Here is a 20,277-nt window from a genome sequence, read left to right on the forward strand (position 1 = left end):
TTTTTTTTTTAAGTTGAGTAAACAAAACCCCAAAAAAGATTGTTGGAACCCTTTCATTTAAACTGAGTATCCAGCATTAGTACATAGGATAAAATACTTCAATTTCCATGAAAACCACAGAAAGGTTAAAAAAAATTGGATCTTTCATATTTATTTTTAGGTTCACTAATTAACTCAAAAAGGCTTACCCCCTTGTTTAAACTGAGGTGTAATTAAGGTATCTGAGTACAACGAATTCAGCTCTAAGCTAAGTGAGAACGTAGGAGGCAAAACCTGAGATTTTTCAGATACTCTTTTTAAAAAAAACTTCTGGAAGCGTTCTCTATCTTCCCAGTAAATCGCTGAGAAACTACCATAGGTCGGGTACTCTCATCGGTGCCATGAGGGATCCAGAGACAAAACAAGGTTCTTTGTCAGCTCGTTCCTAACAAGCCGATAATCCGAGATGGCCAGCATCAATGCCTCCTGGTATTTGGTGAGCTTAGACCATCCCTAGTCGTTGAATTTTCTAGTTAGTGGAGAGGTGACCAATGTATGCATCGAGGCCTTTTATTTTAAAAATAAATAAAAGTGGATGATGGGGACACAACGTACTTTAATCCTTTTTAATCCCTTTTTAATTATGTGGAATCCTCAAAGGAGCAGAGGCAACTGCATTCGACCAGAATGTACCAGAGCTCTGGGGCCCAGCAAGCGTCAGGTTCTTGGATCTGGTGCCCCACGGCCTCCGGCTGTTCTGCTTTATCATCGTTTGAGATCATTAGTGCTGCCTCTTTAATGAGCTCCCTCTTCTAAATTTTAAGAAGTTGTCAGTGTTAACTCTGAAGTGCTTTCTAAGCCTTACCACGCCTCCGCGAGGTAGGCACCCGTCCTGCAGAGGGTTACACCGCGGCTTACAAGCGTAAGGACACTTGCTGTGTCCATGATGCTTGGGAGGTTCAAGTCCGGATTCTAAACCCAAGTCTAACTCTGGCACGTGATCTTGGCCTAGTAATATTGGTCTGGAGGTCTCCCATCTTTTATCTGAATTCTGAAGTTCACGAAGCTCTAAAACTTGCAGTGGTTTTTTTTTCATACCTTTGGTGGCAAAATATGACCTGAACTTACTTACTCTTTTCTGCTCGCTATAAATGTTCCCAGATTTCACCACTGCTCTGTCATGTCTGTGTAATAGACAGTAGATGTACCTACTTATTTTACCTTCCGAAAGTTGGAAAACCTTGACATTCTGAAACCCGCAAACCCTGTGCATTTCTACCACGGACATGCCCTGATGGCCCCGTGCCACCTGCCAGCCAGCTCCTACTTCTTCCCGTCCTCCCCTTGCCCCGGACACTGGGCTTCCAGTTTGCTGCTCCTAATACCCTGCGGATATGGCAGTTGAAATGTGTAAACTTTAATGTCTGAAAAACTCCGTTTTTTTCAACTCCTGAGTTTGTACCGCTACTCGCGGTTCCAGTCCAGCCCCCACGGGCCCCTTCCTTTTTTCCCGCATCTCCGCACTTCCTTCTCCTGCAAGGAGAACCAGGACACTTCTATGCTTGGAAAGCAAGGGGCCCTTTCTATTTAACCAGGATGCGAAGCGTTTGTCCCGGTATGTGAACAGTTAGATGTACATTTTACTGTAGATAATAACAGGTCCTTCGTTTTGTGCTACGATTCACTGCGGTTTAAGTGTCAGCACTTTCAGTGCACTTAAGATGATACGTCTCTGGGAATCATACAGAACGTTTTAGGAATAATACATATTATCTAAAGCAAAGTAGCCAGAGTCCTTTTAAATGTTAATCATCTGAAGCCAAATAAATGTGTTCAGAATAGATGATGGAAGGTCATTGCTGGGATATCATACCCCTTCCTCCTCATTCAGGGGAAAAGTGGAGAACAGAATCTTTGATGAGTTAAAGACTCCCTGAAGGCCTTAAGTATATTCATCTAGAATGAGGGAAGTAACGGCTAGATTGTTGAAGACTGATCTTTTATTCTAGCCTTTTTTTTTTTTTTAGGATTTTATTTATCTATTTGACAGAGAGATATCACAAGTAGGCAGAGCAGCAGGCAGAGAGAGGGGGAAGCAGGCTCCCTGCTGAGCAGAGAGCCTGAAGTGGGGCTCAATCCCAGGACTCCAGATCATGACCTGAGCCAAAGGCAGATGCTTAACCCACTGAGCCACCCAGGCGCCCCTCTAGCTTTTTTTTTTTTTTTTTTTAATGGAGGGGGTCAGGAGTCAGTGGGGGAAAGAAAGGTTCTGCAGATGACTTTCACGAGTGGGTTCTTTTATTTCTATTCTTATTCAGTGGGGGAGAGGAAAGGAATAAACCAGAACTTGGCTGCAAGTGTTGGCAAATTAGATTTACTTCTGGATCTCTGGTTTGCGGCCTATATCACATTTGGAAGACTGAGGAGAGGTTGGAAGGAGAAAGTGTTCCCTGAGCCTTGCTTGTTTGTCTCGGGGCCTGGCCCCAAGGTTGCCTGTCTCCAAACAGCCTCCTGGCAGCACAGAGCATCAGGAAGGCCTGTGGAGTGTGAGGGAGTTGGGGTAGGTAGACCCATAGGTGTCACAGAGGACGGAAGAAGGGCAGATGTCTATTGACTGCCTGCTTCGTCCAGGCTCCGTACTTGTTATCCCACTTTGTTTTTACAAAAACTGAAATTTCATCCCCTTTCTTTAGGTTAAGGCAGCTGCGATATAGAGCAATTAAGCTTACCAAAGGTTTCTTACCCCCAGATTGGAGGAGTTGGGGCTGAAGCACATTTCTGTCCCCAAAGCCCATGTCTTTCCTCTCATGTCGCCCATCCCCCAGCCATGATCAGGTTAACAGCAGGACTCTGAGGTCATGCTACTCTGGTCAAAGCAGCTGGGAAGGGGCTCAGGTTTCCTCCTTCAGGTGGCTATGTCCCTTTTCTCTCCCTCTGTCCTACTTACAGAAGTTTTAGACACAACCAGCTCAGGGCAACCAGTCAACTCCGTGACCTCTGTCTTTAGGGTCAACACTGGGTCTTACCTTTTTGGACATGCCAGAGTAGATCACTCGGCTTCTGAGTGCACCTGTAAATGGGTTTCTCTGGCACATCTTGAGTCCATCAGAGCAGGTCTGTGGCTGCTTCCCAGAGTGACAAAAGCTCTGATTCCTGGAGAAACACATTTGAAGAACGCCTTAGGAAACAGTTGATGCACAGGAGGTGAATATATGTGGAATGAATGGGTCTGTTGCCTTCTGGAAACCCCTGTGAACAGGAGTGGATTTGCATGTTCTCCTACTTTTGTACTTAGCAGTTTTCCCACAGTGTTTATTTGAAAACAAATTCAGATTATATTCCAGGTCATTTTTATATCACCACCGGCAACACTAGAAATATATTTGTTAAGAAAAAAAACCCCTGCTTTCAAGGTTGCCTCTTAGAAAAAAAAAATGTTCTTTTTTATATTCTAATTATTTTCTTAAACTTGCAATTTCAGAGGATAAAAATTTACCTAGAGACTGCAGCATTGTTCCTTTTTTTCCCCTCCTAACCGTAAACTATGCTATCATGAGAGCACTTTATTATTACATCTGTTAGATTATAAAATCATGGAACATTTATTGTCTCTTAATAGGGAGAGATAATGCTTGTGAGAAAACTTCATATATGTTTCTACGGAAGGAGCTTCCCGTAAGACTGGCCAACACGATGAGAGAAGTTAATCTTCTGCCGGATAACTTGCTTAACCGCCCTTCGGTGGGGTTGGTTCAGAGTTGGTAAGTAAATAATGTGGCTTTACATGGGTCTTCCCATAATGCTCTGAACACCTGGTATGGAGCCCATTTTCCCTAAAAGTATGTGAACCGCATGGTGGGGATGAGTCATTTGGGATAGCTACAATTTTCCAAGCAATTGAAAGCTTTTTTTTTTTTTTTTAAACTGACAATTTCAAATTGTCTTAATGAAAAGACTTCTAAACTGTGTGAGACAGCTTTCTTGACTTTGCAGATTTTATTTATTTTTCTGGTTATAAATGTGATTGCTCACTGAAACAAAAATTAGAAAGTAGAGAAAAATGTAAAGGAATAGGAACACAGTGCCCCACACAAACCGGTCTGCAGTCCGTTGGATAAGGGGATGTTGCTACTTTTGATCAAGTCTCAGCCTTGCTCCTTCTGTTTTCCTGTTGAAGGAGTTTCTTGGCAGCCATATTTCTGTTAGAGAAGATTATGTCATTTAAAGGGGAACCTCCGATTGTAAAAATACCAGTGCCTAATGTGCTTCATTTGCCTTAATGAAAAATTAAAAAAAAAAATCTCAACAGACAATGACATAAAGTTCGATCACGTACAGCTCTGATGCTGCAAGTGTGTGTTATTTCATTGAGGAAGTTGAATTTGTAACCAGACTACCCCCTAGGTAAGTAGGGTGAGGTCGGTGAGCCTATACTCGAGAGACACTTGCTTGTCTCCTGTGTATTATAGAAGCAAGCAGAAGTCATGGCAGAGAAAGCTGGAGGAGTTTGAGAGACCAGATGCAAACAGCACTCCCAAGCCAGTGCAGAGAGGAAGTGCTGTGGGCATGAAGCGGAGCGGGGAGAAAGGGCCCCCGCGGCTTTGGGCTTTGCGCTGCCCCTGGCTGCGTGGATGGAGTGGGTAGGAACAGGGAGAACATTTTAGGGGAAGGGAACGAACGATGTGGACAGATTGAAGGAGAATGGAGCTTTAATTAGTTGGCTTTTTAAAGGGTTAATGGCAGCTGGGCTGTCCAAAGGGAATGGACATTCAACAGTTATTCCCCAGTAATAGTAATTGAATCCGTGCTTAGGGAGAAGCATGAATTGTCTGAGAAACAGCAGATGGGCTGGCCTGAGCGATCAGGCGCCCAGTCCCAGTCCCAGATAAGCCGCAACTCCTCCCTGTGGCAGGCTTAGGGGCCCGGGGGTCCAGGGGAGGGAGGTCAGAGAGCGGCTGCCCCCCCGCCCCGGGTGGAGGGGTTGGGACTTCGGTATTCCGCTGTCACCATCCCTTGCTGTCCACCCCCATGCATACTTTGTTCCAGCAGGAGCAGCAAGTGCTTGTTTACGTGAGATTTCTTTATTGCTTCAAGAGCATCATCAGAAATTTTCCAACAGAAAGTGTATACACACTATTGGGGTCATTGTGGTGGGGATTGGAGGTCGACTAGCTGACCTGGTGGCAGTGACTGACAGTCCCACGTCTGTTGCTTACGTAAAAGTTACTTTGAAGCTTCGAAATGAATTTGCTGGCAAAACATAGACTCAGGTGATGGGGTCAACTTTTTTTTGTCACACATTTCTCATCCGTAGCCTACTTAAACATATGCCTGTCACTTCTTCCTTTTTTTTTTAATTCAATTTTGAAATAATTTCCTATATAACAGAAAGATGTGTGAGACTAGTAGCGAGAATTGCCATATGCCTTCACTCAAATTCACTACCTGTTAACAGTCAGCTAACATTTGTCCTGTTGTTCTCATTCATATTCTCTGTGTGTGTGTGTGTGTGTGTGTGTACGCTTAGGGTATATCAAACATGTGGTACTCACATACATATATGATATACATTTTTTTTCCTAAACCATTTGGGTTAATGGTGGACATGCCCCTGTACCCCTAATGACTTTGGTATGTATCTCCCTAGTACAGCTCTTAGAAAAACACAGTATGGGGATGCCTGGGTGGCTCAGTGGGTTAAGCCGCTTCCTTCGGCTCAGGTCATGATCTCAGGGTCCTGGGATCGAGTCCCGCATCGGGCTCTCTGCTCAGCAGAGAGCCTGCTTCCCTCCCTCTATCTCTCTGCCTGCCTCTCTGTCTACTTGTGATCTCTGTCTGTCAAATAAACAAATAAAATCTTAAAAAAAAAGAAAAACACAGTATGATTATCAAATTTGGAAATTTAACATTTAGCCAGTAATATTTTCTAATGTGGGAGAACTTTTTCTCATTTCATAATTGTCCTAATAGTGATCTTTTTAAAAAAGATTTTATTTATTTGACAGACAGAGATCACAAGTAGGCAGAGAGGCAGGCAGAGAGAGAGGAAGGGAAGCAGGCTCCCCACTGAGCAGAGCGCCCAATGTGGGGCTCAATCCCAGGACCCCAAGATCATGACCTGAGCTGAAGGCAGAGGCTTTAACCCACTGAGCCACTCAGGTGCCCCAGTGCTCTTATTTTTTTTTTTTTAGAAGATTTTATTTATTTATTTGAGAGAGAGCACAAGGTGGGGCGGTGGGGAGAGGGAGAGGCAGACTCCCTGCTGAGTGGGGAGCTGGATGTGGGGCTTGATCCCAGGACCCTGGGATCGTGACCTGAGCCAAAGGCAGTTGCTTAACCTGCTGAGCCACCCAGGCACCCCAGTAGTGCTCTTTTTTTTCCCCCAGCAACCCCTGCCTCCCCAATGTAGGAATCCAGTTAGGGTCACACATTGTACTTCGCTGTCATTTCCTTTTCCTCTTAAAAGTAACTCTTAGGGGCACCTGGGTGGCTCAGTGGGTTAAGCCGCTGCCTTCGGCTCAGGTCATGATCTCGGGGTCCTGGGATCAAGTCGCGCATTGGGCTCTCTGCTCAGCGGGGAGCCTGCTCCCCTCCCCCCCGCCTACTTGTGATTTCTCTCTGTCAAATAAATAAATAAAATCTTAAAAAGTGACTCTTACTCTTAACAGGCCGGGAAGCCCACCTCAGCTAGAGTATGTTCTCCTTGCTCACTTGACTTTCAGGCTGGGAAGCTGGGCAGCATCCTTGGCTCCTCTCCACTCATGACTTAGGTCTTTAAGTGAACTACCCTTTTGGGAAGGAGGGGGTCACCTTCCCGGCATTCTGCTGGTATGTGACAGGATAGAGGGCCTTGTTGCCTCTGGTTGACTTTGCCCTCTGTGGGAGGTCTGACCTGATGATTTCAGCAGTGCCCAATCCACAGCCTGATTTGCCCGGAGGCTTTTAAACAGTATACCCAGAGATGAACATACTTTATTGTCACGCATCGTTACAAAGTTCAGGTGAGGCTGACGACTAAAACATCATTCCTGCTTATGCATTTATATGCTTCACAGTCTTTTTTTGTTACTGGAGTACCCTCATCTTCCCTCCAAAGCCTGGCTAATAGGATTAGTCATAATTAATTGTTAGAAATAATTCTGTTAAGGACTAATTCTTTCCGGGCATGTTCAGATCCAAAGCAGAGAAGACGCACCCCTGAGTAACGGGTATCTCTGAGTCCCCTCCAGACCCGGCAGGTTCTGTCTGGATCCCATTTTTCTGTGTTCTCCAGAGAGTTATTTTGGACGCATTATTTCCTATACAGGCTCTGATTGATATGTAGCTATTTTTAATCTAGAAGCAGTTTTTGAGAACCTGAGAGGCATTCCTTCTCCTCCTTTGCAGTGTTGATAAGATTAGTTTAACTTTGGGAAGGAATATTTATTTCTAGTTTCTGAGTTCTTAGTATGCACGTTAGTGTCACACACATGTTCCTTACAATTCATATGCTTGTCTTGGCTAATCCAATTATGGATTTGGTGTACGGGCTAGAATATGTTCGTGAGTAGCAGAGAATCCAACGAAACCATATATTGGCTCGTTTTGCCATAGGATGAACTTTTCGTGTTGGTTCGATTTAGAGATTCATGAGATTATGGAGACCCTGCTTTCCATGGTGTCGGCTTTATTTTCAGGTTGTGTTTGCTCCCAGTGGCAGAATGGCTGCAACATTTCCAGGGCTTACAAAGTCCACGTAGCCCACTGTGCAAGAAGCAGAGCAAGTTAATTTCTCTTCCAAAGACCTCCACCAAGGCTTCCCTCTTATTTTACTGACTTGAATTGGGGCGGTGTGCCCATTCCTGAGTCAGTCTCTTTGTTCAGGGGAATGCAATGCAATGTAATGCCAGGCCTAGGCCTCGACTGTTGGGCTAGTTAGTCGTCAGTGACAAGAAAAATACCATTACCTGGAGAAAAGTCAGGCCACCCAGGAGCTTTGCATGGCGTCTGCTTCCCCTGCAGCCCTTGGGCTACAGTGTGGGGGTTGGCGGGGGGAGGTTAGGTGAATACCTGAGTGAAGTTTTAGGCTACTCTTAGGAAGAAGGAAAGGAGGAACGGAAGCTGGGTAGGCAATTAACAGAGTAACTCCTCTTTTTTTAGGTATATGCAGAGCTTTCTGGAACTTTTGGAATATGAGAATAAGAGCCCTGAAGATCCACAGGTCTTGGATAAGTAAGTATAGTCCCAAACTTACCTGACAGTAGAAACATCCGGGCTAAAAAATGTGTTGGTAAATGGAACTCATGTCATTAAGAACCAAGAAGTGTAATTTGGATGAAAGCATTACGTTTGTTAATGGGTAACAACTCAGTATCACATTTATAAATAATTTGAGGTAATTTAACATAGCACAAAAGGAATAATGACCCTTCAAATTATGTTTCATGATCTAGGTCTTTTCTATTTTCCCTCCTGGTGAACTGGTGCCAGCCACTCACCGTAAATATTGCGGTGAGTGTACCACCTAGTGGTTGTTTTAAGAATGCAGTGGCCTCTGGATAGACCTGATTTATCTACTTAATCCTTTACGATTTTTTGTTCAATTTTTTAAAACTTTTCAAGGCAGTGTAACAGTTGAGCTCAGAAAACCTGTAATGCTTTTGTTTTGGAGCAGCATACAAGAGTGGGCTTTTAATATAACAACCTGAGTTCTCTGCTGCTGTTCGGCACGAAGACTGCTAACTTCTCATGCTGATGGAAAATGGTGCTGTTTTTCCATCTTCATTTAACTGGAAAACACTCACCCTAGCTCCGAGTATGTGTGTGCACGTGTGTGCGTGCTTTTTCTTTTTTAACCCCAAGAGAAATTAAGTGTCCCCTTCATATTACTCTCCTCCCATTTCTCATACACACGGGGGACTGCCTATGGCAGGCCTGTTGTGCTGAAGAGCTTTCTTTCTACAGAGAAGCCTGGTCCACGTAATTGTGACCCCAAACGCCTTACACACAGACATTCCAGAAAAAGAACAAAGAAACACTGTGTTACAGAAGTAACCGTAAAATTCGAGGCATTCAACCCAACCCTTTCCGGTCACAGATAAGGAAACTGAGGTCAAAGAAGGGGGATGACTTGTCTGAAGTTGTAACATTCACTGGTAGCAGAGGGGATCTGTAAATCCTCGGTCCGTTGCCTTCGGGCATCGTTCTACACAATGTACCACCTGCCAGAACTGACCGTGTGAGCCTTGAGAAGCTCGCTCCAGCTTAGTTGTAAATTAAAATAGAAGGTTGTATACACCTGTCGTCTTTGCTAGGTGTTTTGGAAATGGATTTGTGACTTGTGGAAGGGAGGCATTGCAGTAGAGCCCCAGATGCAGTGTTCTCCTTGCTATAGGCCATTGCTCTCGCTTAGCATATCGAAATTGAAGGACTCGTATCGGGAAGCTTTGTTTTCTCAAAAGTCATTAGATAGTAACAGTTTGTTTTGCTGACATCCTAGAAATTAGGACTGACTTCTCTAGCTTCAAATTTTAGGTTATAGATTTGTGGAAGTAAATAATATTAAATTGCTACCGTATGTTTCCCAGAATCCCATCTCAGTTTCTGGAACAGGTTATTGGTCAGATGCAATTTATGGACGGGAGCCCACTTTGGAAACTGCCAAGTGCTGGATCCAGTGCATATGAGATCATAATGATAATTGCTCCCCCTCAGTGAGTTTTGGTGACTTGCCCAGGTTCACACAGATAGTTGGTATAGTATAGCTGGGGTTTCAGAAGCCCACTGCCCCTGGCGAAGGAAGGAAAGGAAGGTGAGCTAATCGCCTTACTCATAGTAGTAGCTCTTTCCAGTCCGGGAGAGGCTGTGCAGGAGTCCTGGCCAGGGAGATCATTTAAGTGAGAAAGCAGCTTAGAGAACAGGCTTGTTTGTCTTGATGATAAAATTAAGAAGACCCCAGAAGACTGGGGAAGCATTCTGAGAATTGAGCCCTGGAGGCAAGTCTCCTTGCTTCTGATAAGTTGAGGTGCTTCTCTACTGTAATGAAATCTTTCATTTTAGTGATAGTGGATTTATAAGTACATTAGAAAGAACATTATGTAGAGGACAGATTGTCCATTATCAAATTTCTCGTCAATAATTATGACCTTCCAGTTTCGGAGTTGATTTATTCAATTCTGCTGTCTTTATGTGTGTGTCAGGAGATTGTCATCACCAAGAAACATTAAGACTGTTCAGATAAGTGAAAAGAAAGTCACTCCAAATTTCCATTACCAGGGGACAACTACTGTTAACATTTTCCTTCCATTCCATACTTTTTCCTAGGCATCCATATTTTTTTGTGCACAATATGTTTTACAAAAATAACTGTGGACATTATAGATCTCTATACCATTACTAATGGTTTCCAAATGGTCCATCTACAGGTAAGTCATGTGATTTGATCTCCTGTCATTGAGTTGTAGAATGGTTTGTATTTTTCTTGCTACTCTAAACAGGGCTCTTAAGAACAGCTCCGTCTTGTTATTTTCTTAGGATCAATTCCTGGGAGTGGAATGAGACTCTGTGGTCTTTTGATACACGTTGCTAAATTGCCCCTAGAAATGGATCAGTCATGCTTCCACACTCTAGAGGACACTGGTTTTTCTTTGCCAGTGTGATGAGTGGAGAATGGTACTGCGTTGTTTTACTTTTCTGTTACTATTTTTGAAGGATAAGTTATTGGTATTTGCGTTGCCTCTCTGGTAAATTTCCTATTCGTGCCAAATCCTTTGCCTCATTTTCTGTCAGGGTGCTCATCTTTTCCTTTATAAAAGATAGTAGCTCTGGCAAATGTCTTTTTCCCAGGTTCCACTTTGGTTTTTTGACTTTATAACCTGTATCCCTATAGCATTGCCCAAATTCTGCATATTCCTTTTGTTTGTTTCTTCAGGCTTCTACCTGTAGTATTAAGCTAAGAACAGCCTTGCTTACCCCAAGGCATACTACACTATATACTTATTTACCTGATTTTCTTTTATTTTTTCTGTGATTTCATTCTTTTACATTTAAATCTTTTAACTAAGTTAACGGCTTAAGGCTTGAAACTGGGATGTGACTTTAATTGGTAGCCACCTGTCCCAACTAATTTGGTGGTTTCCCTACTGACTCGGAATGCCACTTTTATCAATTTGCTATATATTTATGCTTACTTAACTTGCCCTGGTCCTTCTTTTTTTGTTTGTTTTTAAAGATTCTATTTATTTATTTGACAGAGAGAGATCACAAGTAGACGGAGAGGCAGGCAGAGAGAGAGAGAGGGGGAAGCAGGCTCCCCGCCGAGCAGAGCGCCTGATGCAGGACTCAATCCCAGGACCCCGAGACCATGACCCGAACCAAAGGCAGTGGCTCAACCCACCAAGCCACCCAGGCGCCCTGCCCTGGTCCTTCTTCCAGGCTTTTTATTTGGTTCCATTGACGAGGCTCTCTGTTCTTAGTTGCCATTCTTAGTATATTTTTCCCTCTGTATCTTTATATTAATATACCATAATTCTTTTTTTTTTCCTGATTAAGCTTTTGTTTTAATGGGTCTTAAAATTCTGTGACAGATTTTTGGTCAAGTTGTTTCCATTAAAAAGTGCTGATTTTAGGGGCGCCTGGGTGGCTCGGTGGGTTAAAGCCTCTGCCTTCGGCTCAGGTCATGATCCCAGGGTCCTGGGATCAAGCTCCATATTGGGCTCTCTGTTCCGCGGGGAGCCTGCCATCCCCCCCCCCCGCCTGCCTCTCTGCCTACTTGTGATCTCTGTCAAACAAATAAAATCTTTTTTAAAAAAGTACTGATTTTAAAAACTAGCAGCTTAAAACTGCCCCCCACACACAAAAACAGGTGGTCCACAAGACATCCTCCTTTCCTTCTAAAGGTTTTATGAAGCATTGTTATAACATACCATAATTCTTGACTTGGTTTGTTTTAATTGCCTTTGCTCTGCCCACATTTCATCACTCTATTTTACTGCTATGTGAAATTCATTTCAAAATTTGACTCTTAAAAAGTTTGACATTATTTATTCATGAAAGCTGTTGCTTTGAGACTTTCTAATAAATCCTGGAGATTTGGGGGGAGTACCCTCGTGTTGTCAGAAGAAATATTAGTGTGTTCTGCAATTATTCAGCAAACATTTATGGAATCAGTATTCTATGTGATCACTTTTCCATAAAGTCCATGGATTCCTAAGAAGGTGTTTAAGCATTTTTTCTTTACTAGAACCTTTTACTTTTTGTGTCTCTGAAAGAATTTCGATAGAAAGTTTCAAGCAAAACCTTGAGTAATACTTCAGTTTCTCCTTGTAGCCCATAATGATAATATCTCTGCTTATGGGGCGCCTGGGTGGCTCAGTGGGTTAAAGCCTTTGCCTTAGGCTCAGGTCATGATCCCAGGGTCCTGGGATCGAGCCCCACATAGGGCTCTCTGCTCAGTGGGGAGCCTGCTTCCCTTTCTTTCTCTCTGCCTGCCTCTCTGCCTACTTGTGATCTGTCAAAGTAAATAAATAGATAAATAACCTTAAAACATAAAAATACCAGCACGTAAGTAGTCCAGAGACAGAGCTGGGAAGTTTATGCATCAGTGCGTGAGATCAAAAGACTGACCACTTTTTGTTTCCTTCCCACACAGCTTTCTGCAAGTTCTGATCAAAGTGCGGAACAGACACAACGATGTGGTTCCTACAATGGCACAAGGAGTGATTGAATACAAGGAGAAATTTGGGTTTGATCCATTCATTAGCAGTAACATCCAATATTTTCTGGATCGGTTCTATACCAACCGCATCTCTTTCCGCATGCTTATTAACCAGCACAGTAAGTTGGGCTTTTGGTCCTCTTGTGAAAGGGCACCCAGAGTGATTTCTTCCAGATGTTTTCCTGTTGCTTCACTGATCTGAAGTTTGGTCTGTAGAAATTTCGTTTCTAGTTTAATTTTTCCTAAGTAAATCCTATCCATTAAAAAGCTCTTCATTAGTATTCTTAATGGAAATCCTTGAAATGTTGATGTTCACATTAGAGGCGGGAACTCCGCCTGCCTTTTAAGCCTCTACCTTTACGTTCCTGGTGAGGGTGTAATAGTACTTTGATGTGTCTCTGAGAATGTGGTCTAGTCTTTATTCAGGGGTTATGTGTTTTTCTTTTTGGTTTTAAAAACATCAATACTGGGAATATTGAATTGGCATTTTGACAATCCGAGCGATTGATCTTTAATTTCACCGTGATCACAGAAATCAGATTAAGCAAACTGTCAAACCGTAGTCTCCTATGGAGAGTTTTAGTCCACTCACCAGGATGATAAGTGGATAGGAAAAAAACAACTAAAATTCTGACCACAAAAAACTTTTTGGCTCATTTTCAGTATTGTCTCTTTGCCTGATATCATAATTCTTAAGAAAAAGCACCTACACGTCTACAGCCTAAATCGTCCCCTTTGCTGAAGCAAAAAATGAGCAGAGCATTTCTGCTAACTTGATTTATTTGGATTAGTGAGTGTTATACAATTATTACATGTGGATTGGTCCCAAATGTATATCTTCAAAATAGAAGTGTCTGACAGTTTATAGGAAATTTAAATGAAAAAAGAACCTAATTACTATTCAATTAAACTACTTACATAACTACAGGGTTTTTTTTACCTAAATGTGTCTGTCTACATATATATGTACATGTTTTTAGATCACTGATTAAGCTTGTACACCTCTGTTTTTCTTCCACTTAATCATTTGGAACTGTATGTATTGGCCTAATGCCCTTATTTGTCATTTTTCATAATTTAAAATATCCCCTATTGTTTTTCAAAGATCTTATTTATTTATTTGTCAGAAAGACAGAGGGAAAGAGAGAGAGAGAGCGCACACAAGCATGAGAAGTGGCGGGCAGAGGGAAAAGCAGGCTCCCTGTGGAGCAAGGAGCCCGAGAGGGGACTCGATCCCAGGACCTAGGCTCATGACCTGAGGCAAAGGCAGACACCGAACCAACTGAGCCACCCCGGTGTCCGAGATCTTCCCTATTTTTTTTTAAGATTTTATTTATTTATTTGATGGAGATCACAAGTAGGCAGAGAGGCAGGCAGAGAGAGAGGGAGAAGCAGGCTCCCCGCGGAGCAGAGAGCCCGATGTGGGGCTCGATCCCAGGACCCTGGGATCATGACCTGAGCCGAAGGCAGAGGCTATAACCCACTGAGCCACCCAGGAGCCCCTCAGATCTTCCCTATTTTATCCCCTAACTTAAATTCTCCTTTTGTGGAATCTAAGCGCTCTCCAATTTTTGTTTGATTTGAAAATAAGTACATCTATAAAAATTTGGATTCAGATTACTTTTTTCTTTGACGCTCCTTTTGGCTTTTATTCAGAAGTAATATTTTGTAAATCTTGTATAGCGTGGAGGTATTTGAATGCAGTTTTAAAGATACTTGAACAAAAAGAAATACTGGAACACATATTATTTGTGTATACTACATTGAAAAGTACTCCCTGTGATGGAGGCATTTGAAATGTTCACGGCGAATTCACTTCACAAGCCTGCACTAACAGTACAGACTGCATTTTCTAAGTAAGTGGTGAATGTTGGAATCCATATCTGGAGTAGTACTGAGAAGGTGAGTAAACTTGGCTGAGGATGAAAATAACTTTTTCATCCAAGTCACATGGGGTCAGAGAGAAAAGGGCTGGACCCCTGGCATTGGTTATTGCTTTCTGACCTGCTAACTGCAACCAGAAGACCTTAGAACATGTCCTTCCCGGGCGCCTGGGTGGCTCAGTGGGTTAAAGCCTCTGCCTTTGGCTCAGGTCATGATCCCAGGGTCCTGGGATCGAGCCCCGCATCTGCTCAGCGGGGAGCCTGCTTCCTCCTCTCTCTCTCTGCCTACTTGTGATCTCTGTCTGTCAAATAAATAAATAAAATATTAAAAACAAAAACGAAAACATGTCCTTCCTCCTTTGCCACCAGTAGAGCTGATCACTCCTCATTGTATGTGTTCTCTAGCTTTAAGTCACTCTGGATGCTAAAATGATTCTTAAAAATAAGACAGTCATTTCAAAACCTGGTAGACTACATTGCCTGCTTTGTTTTTAATCTCTCGCTTCCCTTTTGTGTTTGTTTAGCACTTCTGTTTGGTGGTGACACTAACCCGGCTCATCCTAAACACATCGGAAGTATTGACCCCACCTGCAATGTGGCTGATGTTGTGAAAGGTAAGGAGGCCTCTACAATGTTAGTGATTGTGGTCCAGACAGGACTATGGTTTAATCGAGGCCATAGGGTTATGATGCTGAGTTCTTTGCTGATTCATTAGGTCTCTCTGGGCCCAAGCCACTTGTGCCAAATAGATGTTCTTTCTAGGCATTTCAGGAAAAGATGCATAATTAGCAGCATTCGACATGGGAATTTCTACCTCATTGGCTAGTTTTGTCTTGAACACTAACTGGTTGTTAGCTTCAGGAACATTCTAAGTTTTGATTGCTCCCATTATCTGAAACTTCCAGAAAATGTAAATCCATGTTCTAAAGTTTGGCTAAAATTCACATGGTTGTAAAATTCCAGCATTTTTCTGGTGTGCACCCCAGGTCTGGGAATCTATGTGGTAAGTGAGCTTCACCAGTTTACTGGCCAGGGTGCTGGATGGGCACTGTTCTAGTAGCCTTAGAGTAGAATAGAGCCCCACAACCATATGTCCCTGGTACCCAGGCACTTCAAATTTGAACAGCAGTTTCCTCATTATTCATTTAAGGTAAGTGTCACCTCCAGAAAACCTTCCTAATTATAAGTGACCTACCAGGTGCCTGGACCTTTTCAGGTTTTTACTTTTTTCCTGGTGTTAGTTACTCTGTGCAGCTTCAGATTCCCAAACTACCCCTTCCCAAGACTGGCTCTCCTACTATGGCCCTCCCCTCTCTCCTCTGAACACACACAAGTTTTCATGACCACAGCTATCCCGGTTTTCATCACAGATCTTAGTTGTTCCTACTTTTTCTGAACTCAGTAGGAAGTTCAGTAGGAAGCAGACGAGGGCCTTGTCTTGGTGAATCTCTCAAGCCCAGTTCAAGCAGAGAGACCTTTGCTGTTTGAACTTAGAGGGCCAAGGGAGGTGGCCTAGTAGATGCAGCCTCCCCAGTGGAGGAATAGATCAGACCTTCAGTGGCTATTGGTAAAGAAAACCTGTGCTCTTTGTTTACTCTGGGCATTGCTAAACCCAGGGAAAGGGACCCAGGCATGGTGGCCTTAGCTCACCCGAGGATCGTTGAGCTGTTCGGCCTTGGGTTAGGTAGGATACATCTACTCAAATTACCTCAATTTTTTTAAGGTGACTCAATTTTTTTTTAAAGTGACTAGGCCCAGCCTCAGCTCCCTAAGAATCCTATAGGTTGCTCTCTCACAAGGTAACCCAGTGGTTGATTATGACCTCTGCAGGCCCCAGGGTAAAGGGGAGTAGGATCAGTCTTGTCCTAGCGTGTGTTCATCAGACCCTAGCCCAGTAGCTTTTATGAATCAGAAAGCCTGGTTCAGGTAGTTGACTACCCTTAGAGAAAAAGGCACAAATTCAGGAAGCAAAAGGGCATTATTATGTCCTGCCTATATGCCTTTTCTTTTGAACTATAAGCAATTTGAGGTCAGCTTCTATGTTTTACATTTGTTGTTATAATGCATATAAAATGTAGTATATGCCTTTAAGATGGTCATATAAATATTCCTTGGTTTGATAAATGTTAAGCCTTTTGATAATTTTTTAAATCAGCCTTACTGAGATCAAATTCTCATATCCCTGCAAGTCACACACAAGGTACACACAGCTCAGTGGTTTTTAGCACAGGTGCACAGCCTTGCCCTCATCACCACCATCAGTGTCACACTGTCGTTCCCAGGGAAAGAGACTGTGACCACTGGCCATGGTTTCCCCCCCACCCAGCCCTAGGCAACCGCAGGTCTCCTTTCTTTCTCTAGATTTGCTATGCTGGACACTTTACTGTAAGTGGAATCACACAGTACGTGGCCTTCTGTATCTGGCTTCTTTCACTTACCAGAGTGTCTTCAAGGGTCATCTGCATTGCAATGTGGGTTAGTACTTCATTCCTCACCACTGAATAACATTCCTTTGTATGGATATATTGCATTTTTTTGATTCATCAGCCCGTGGACATTGGGTTAGCTGGGCAACCTAGAACATGTTATGGGCCTCAGTTTCTTCACCTGTAAAATGGTGCTTTTGGTAAGTCATCTTTATCATAGGGTTAAATGAGTTAATAGAGCTCCTGAAGCAGGGCTCGCACCCAGTAAGGACTGCAGGCAGGTTTACTAGTGGTGGTCCTTGTGTGTCACAGAAGTCATTTGGCTTCTCATTTATGCCATTGCTTATATAATAGATTGTTGCCTTTACTTTTGTTTCTGGCGTAAACTATGACATATTTTTAAAAGTCATTCAGGACACGGGATGACTGGGTGGCTCAATTGGTTGGACAACTGCCTTCGGCTCAGGTCATGATCCTGGAGTCCCGGGATCAAGTCCCACATTGGGCTCCCAGCTCCACGGGGAGTCTGCTTCTCTCTCTGACCTTCTCCTCGCTCATGATCTCTCTCACTATCTCTCTCTCAAATAAATAAAAAATCTTATTAAAAAAAATTTTTTTTAAAAAGTCATTCAGGACATTTATAAGACAATTGGATGTTTGACATTCAAGAAATGTTAATTTTTTAGATGTGATACCGATATTGTATGTTTTTTTGAAGGAGTCCTTGCTTCTAGAAAGCTATTTTTTTAATGTTAGGCGTGATATAGAATGACATGTGGGTTTTGCCTCAAAATGACCCATAACAGAAAAGAGTGGGCTTGTGTTGAAAACTGTTGAGGTTGGTAATGGGTACGTGAGGAGTCCTTACATTGCACTCTGTACCTTTGCATATGCTTGCAATTACTCGTAATCACGCTTTAAAAACAGACCCGTGTTTATCATCTCATCGTTTCTTCACAGTCTTTCATTCCTTTTCAGAGAGATTTAAACCATGAATCTGCAGCTAGATAAATAAGAGAGTTCTAAGCACCTGGTAGCACTTCCGTGGCGCAGAGAGATGAAGAGGCGCTCACGTGGGTCAGGAAGTCAGGTGGGGAGTCAGGAAGTCAGGTCAGGGGAGACAAGGAGGAGGAGCCAGCTGCCCTTGACTCTTCAGATGCAAAGAATCTGCCTTTTTGCGGCACTTCCTGTCTGTGCTGCTCTTCCGGGCCTTGTTCTGCACTTCCGGTCGTGGCCTTACTTGTACTTCCGGTGGTTTCTGTGCCTGCGCTGTAGATTTCTCAAGGGCCGGAATTGCTCTAACCACTTCTGCATCTCTCCCTGGGACGCCAGTTTTGTAGTGAAAACTAGCTGAAGGTGATGCGTAAAGCAGTTTGATTCTTGCCCTTCCCCCTCCCTCCTCCTGTACTTACAGCTCTGACTCCATTCTTTCTCCAGCCAGTTTCAACGTTCTACCTAGGGGCACCGCAGTTGTAACTATGAATGAAGCTTCGGGTGTGTCCTCATGTAATCATTCCTGCCACTTGTGGCATATAACGTAGAGCCTGGATTTCTGGGGATGTCGGGGCCTGTGACAGTTACCCCCTGTGCTTTTTGACCACTCAGATCACCACTTCCCCTGACATCCACTCTTGCACACACACACTCTTGCCCCACGCTCCTCTGGTAAAGAGGAGGGGCTTGTATGTTCCCTGTTCCTCACCGTGTCTTTCAAACCAGGTTGTTCATTTCTCGACAGCCCGTTCCCATAAGGAATGAGCAGCGGAGAGTGGTTTCAGTTTCGGAAAGTGCATAAATACATCAAGCCGCATTCACACGATCAGCTCTTCTGCCACCCCTCACTCCCTTCACACATCGTCCCTACTGATAACGCACAGCACACTCAGTATGCTTGTGTATACTTTCTAGAATGCTCTTTTGCTTCTTCTACCTGGTAAGGTGGATGCTTACTAAGGGCCACTTACTTGTCGTCAAACCATTGGTATAAGTTTTCCACCTGTTGTGGCTCCATGATTTATTTCAGTATTATGTAAACTGAAGAAATGCGAGTACGGAAAAGAGACTTATCTCCATTAATATCAAGTTGAATGCTTTGGAAAGACTTGATAAAGAACAGTCTCTTAAAAATGTAAGAAATGACAGTGAACAGATAACTCTTAGATTATGGGGCAGTGCTGAGTAAAACTCTCAGAATGAACCTGAGCTCACGTTGCTTCACAAGTGTCTTGAAGTTTATTACTCTTTAAAGGAATAAGGATCAGAATTCACAGATACATGTAGCATTGTTAATCTAAGAAAGATGACCTAGAACTCCAAACTAATCCATATTGAAGGAAAGGGCTTTGGCCATATCAAAATCTTCTGTTGACAGAAGATAATTGTGTATTCAATTGTGCATTTTGAAGTTAGTGTTTACAATAATAGTCATACTTCGGGGCTTCCTACTTTATCCAGCACTTTTGTCAGTCACCCAACTCCTGTCCCTAGTTGGGTCCATTGAGAGGACTAATGCCATGGCACCAAAACACTAAAAAATGCTCATTGAAGAAAGTTTAGAAAATGTAGAGAAAAAAAAAAGAGAATAAAAACACCTGTTTTCATAACTAAGTGAGAATGTTGTTTTATACATTTGAGTTGATACCACATCGAAGGATGATTATGCAACAGCAAATAATGTGAGTAATCCTTGTCTACAAAATCCATAGTATTTGTCTGTTTCCCCTTCTCCAGCACTAATGCCCATCACACATGACCTTCCTGGATGAATTCAGCACCTGACAGTGTGGCCCATTTTCTATCCTCTCTTTCATTATAGTTGGAGTCCTTCCTGTGTCTCATCTGCTGTACTCATAATCTCTGTATGCGAATGGGTTTTCCAGCTGCATGTGTATAATCTTTTATTCTTCAGTGGAGTATTGGCCTTAAATCAGGTCCCTTTCCTACCCTGGCAAAATGGGCCGGGCAACCTAGCAGGAAACCAGAAGATCTCTTCTCCCTGTAGACTAAAGCACATTTTAACAGTCCTCTCTCTGTTTCATTGCCTCTGGGCCCACTCCTAATTCTCTGCATGTCAGGATACCTGAGCAGATGCTGTTTCTGGTTCAAGTTAAGATCGAGAGAAGGAACAAAGTGGAGAGCACCAGTGGTCAAAAGGCCTGCAGATTCTTCCCTGTCTCAGAGCAAAAAGGCACTGAGTCTCTTACCCCCAGGTGCCCCAGGAGCAACAATCCGAATGTCTCAAAGGGCCCACGCCTCACAGTTATCCCCAGTACTCCCAAGTGCTGGCAAGAAGAGG

At 43.2% G+C, this 20,277-nt stretch overlaps 1 protein-coding gene across 1 annotated transcript in view; it reads left to right on the plus strand.

Moving 5' to 3' along the window:
- The window catches only part of PDK3 (pyruvate dehydrogenase kinase 3), a 78,035-nt gene that overhangs the window by 19,261 nt on the left and 38,497 nt on the right, over nucleotides 1-20,277 (plus strand). The window contains exons 2-5 of the mRNA XM_059156712.1: nucleotides 3,599-3,740; nucleotides 8,119-8,190; nucleotides 12,608-12,792; nucleotides 15,081-15,170. Of these exons, the coding sequence (XP_059012695.1) occupies nucleotides 3,599-3,740; nucleotides 8,119-8,190; nucleotides 12,608-12,792; nucleotides 15,081-15,170 (489 nt within the window). The remainder of the gene's footprint in view (nucleotides 1-3,598; nucleotides 3,741-8,118; nucleotides 8,191-12,607; nucleotides 12,793-15,080; nucleotides 15,171-20,277) is intronic.

Source organism: Mustela lutreola, chromosome X, assembly GCF_030435805.1.
Source record: "Mustela lutreola isolate mMusLut2 chromosome X, mMusLut2.pri, whole genome shotgun sequence".
NCBI lineage: Eukaryota > Metazoa > Chordata > Mammalia > Carnivora > Mustelidae > Mustela > Mustela lutreola.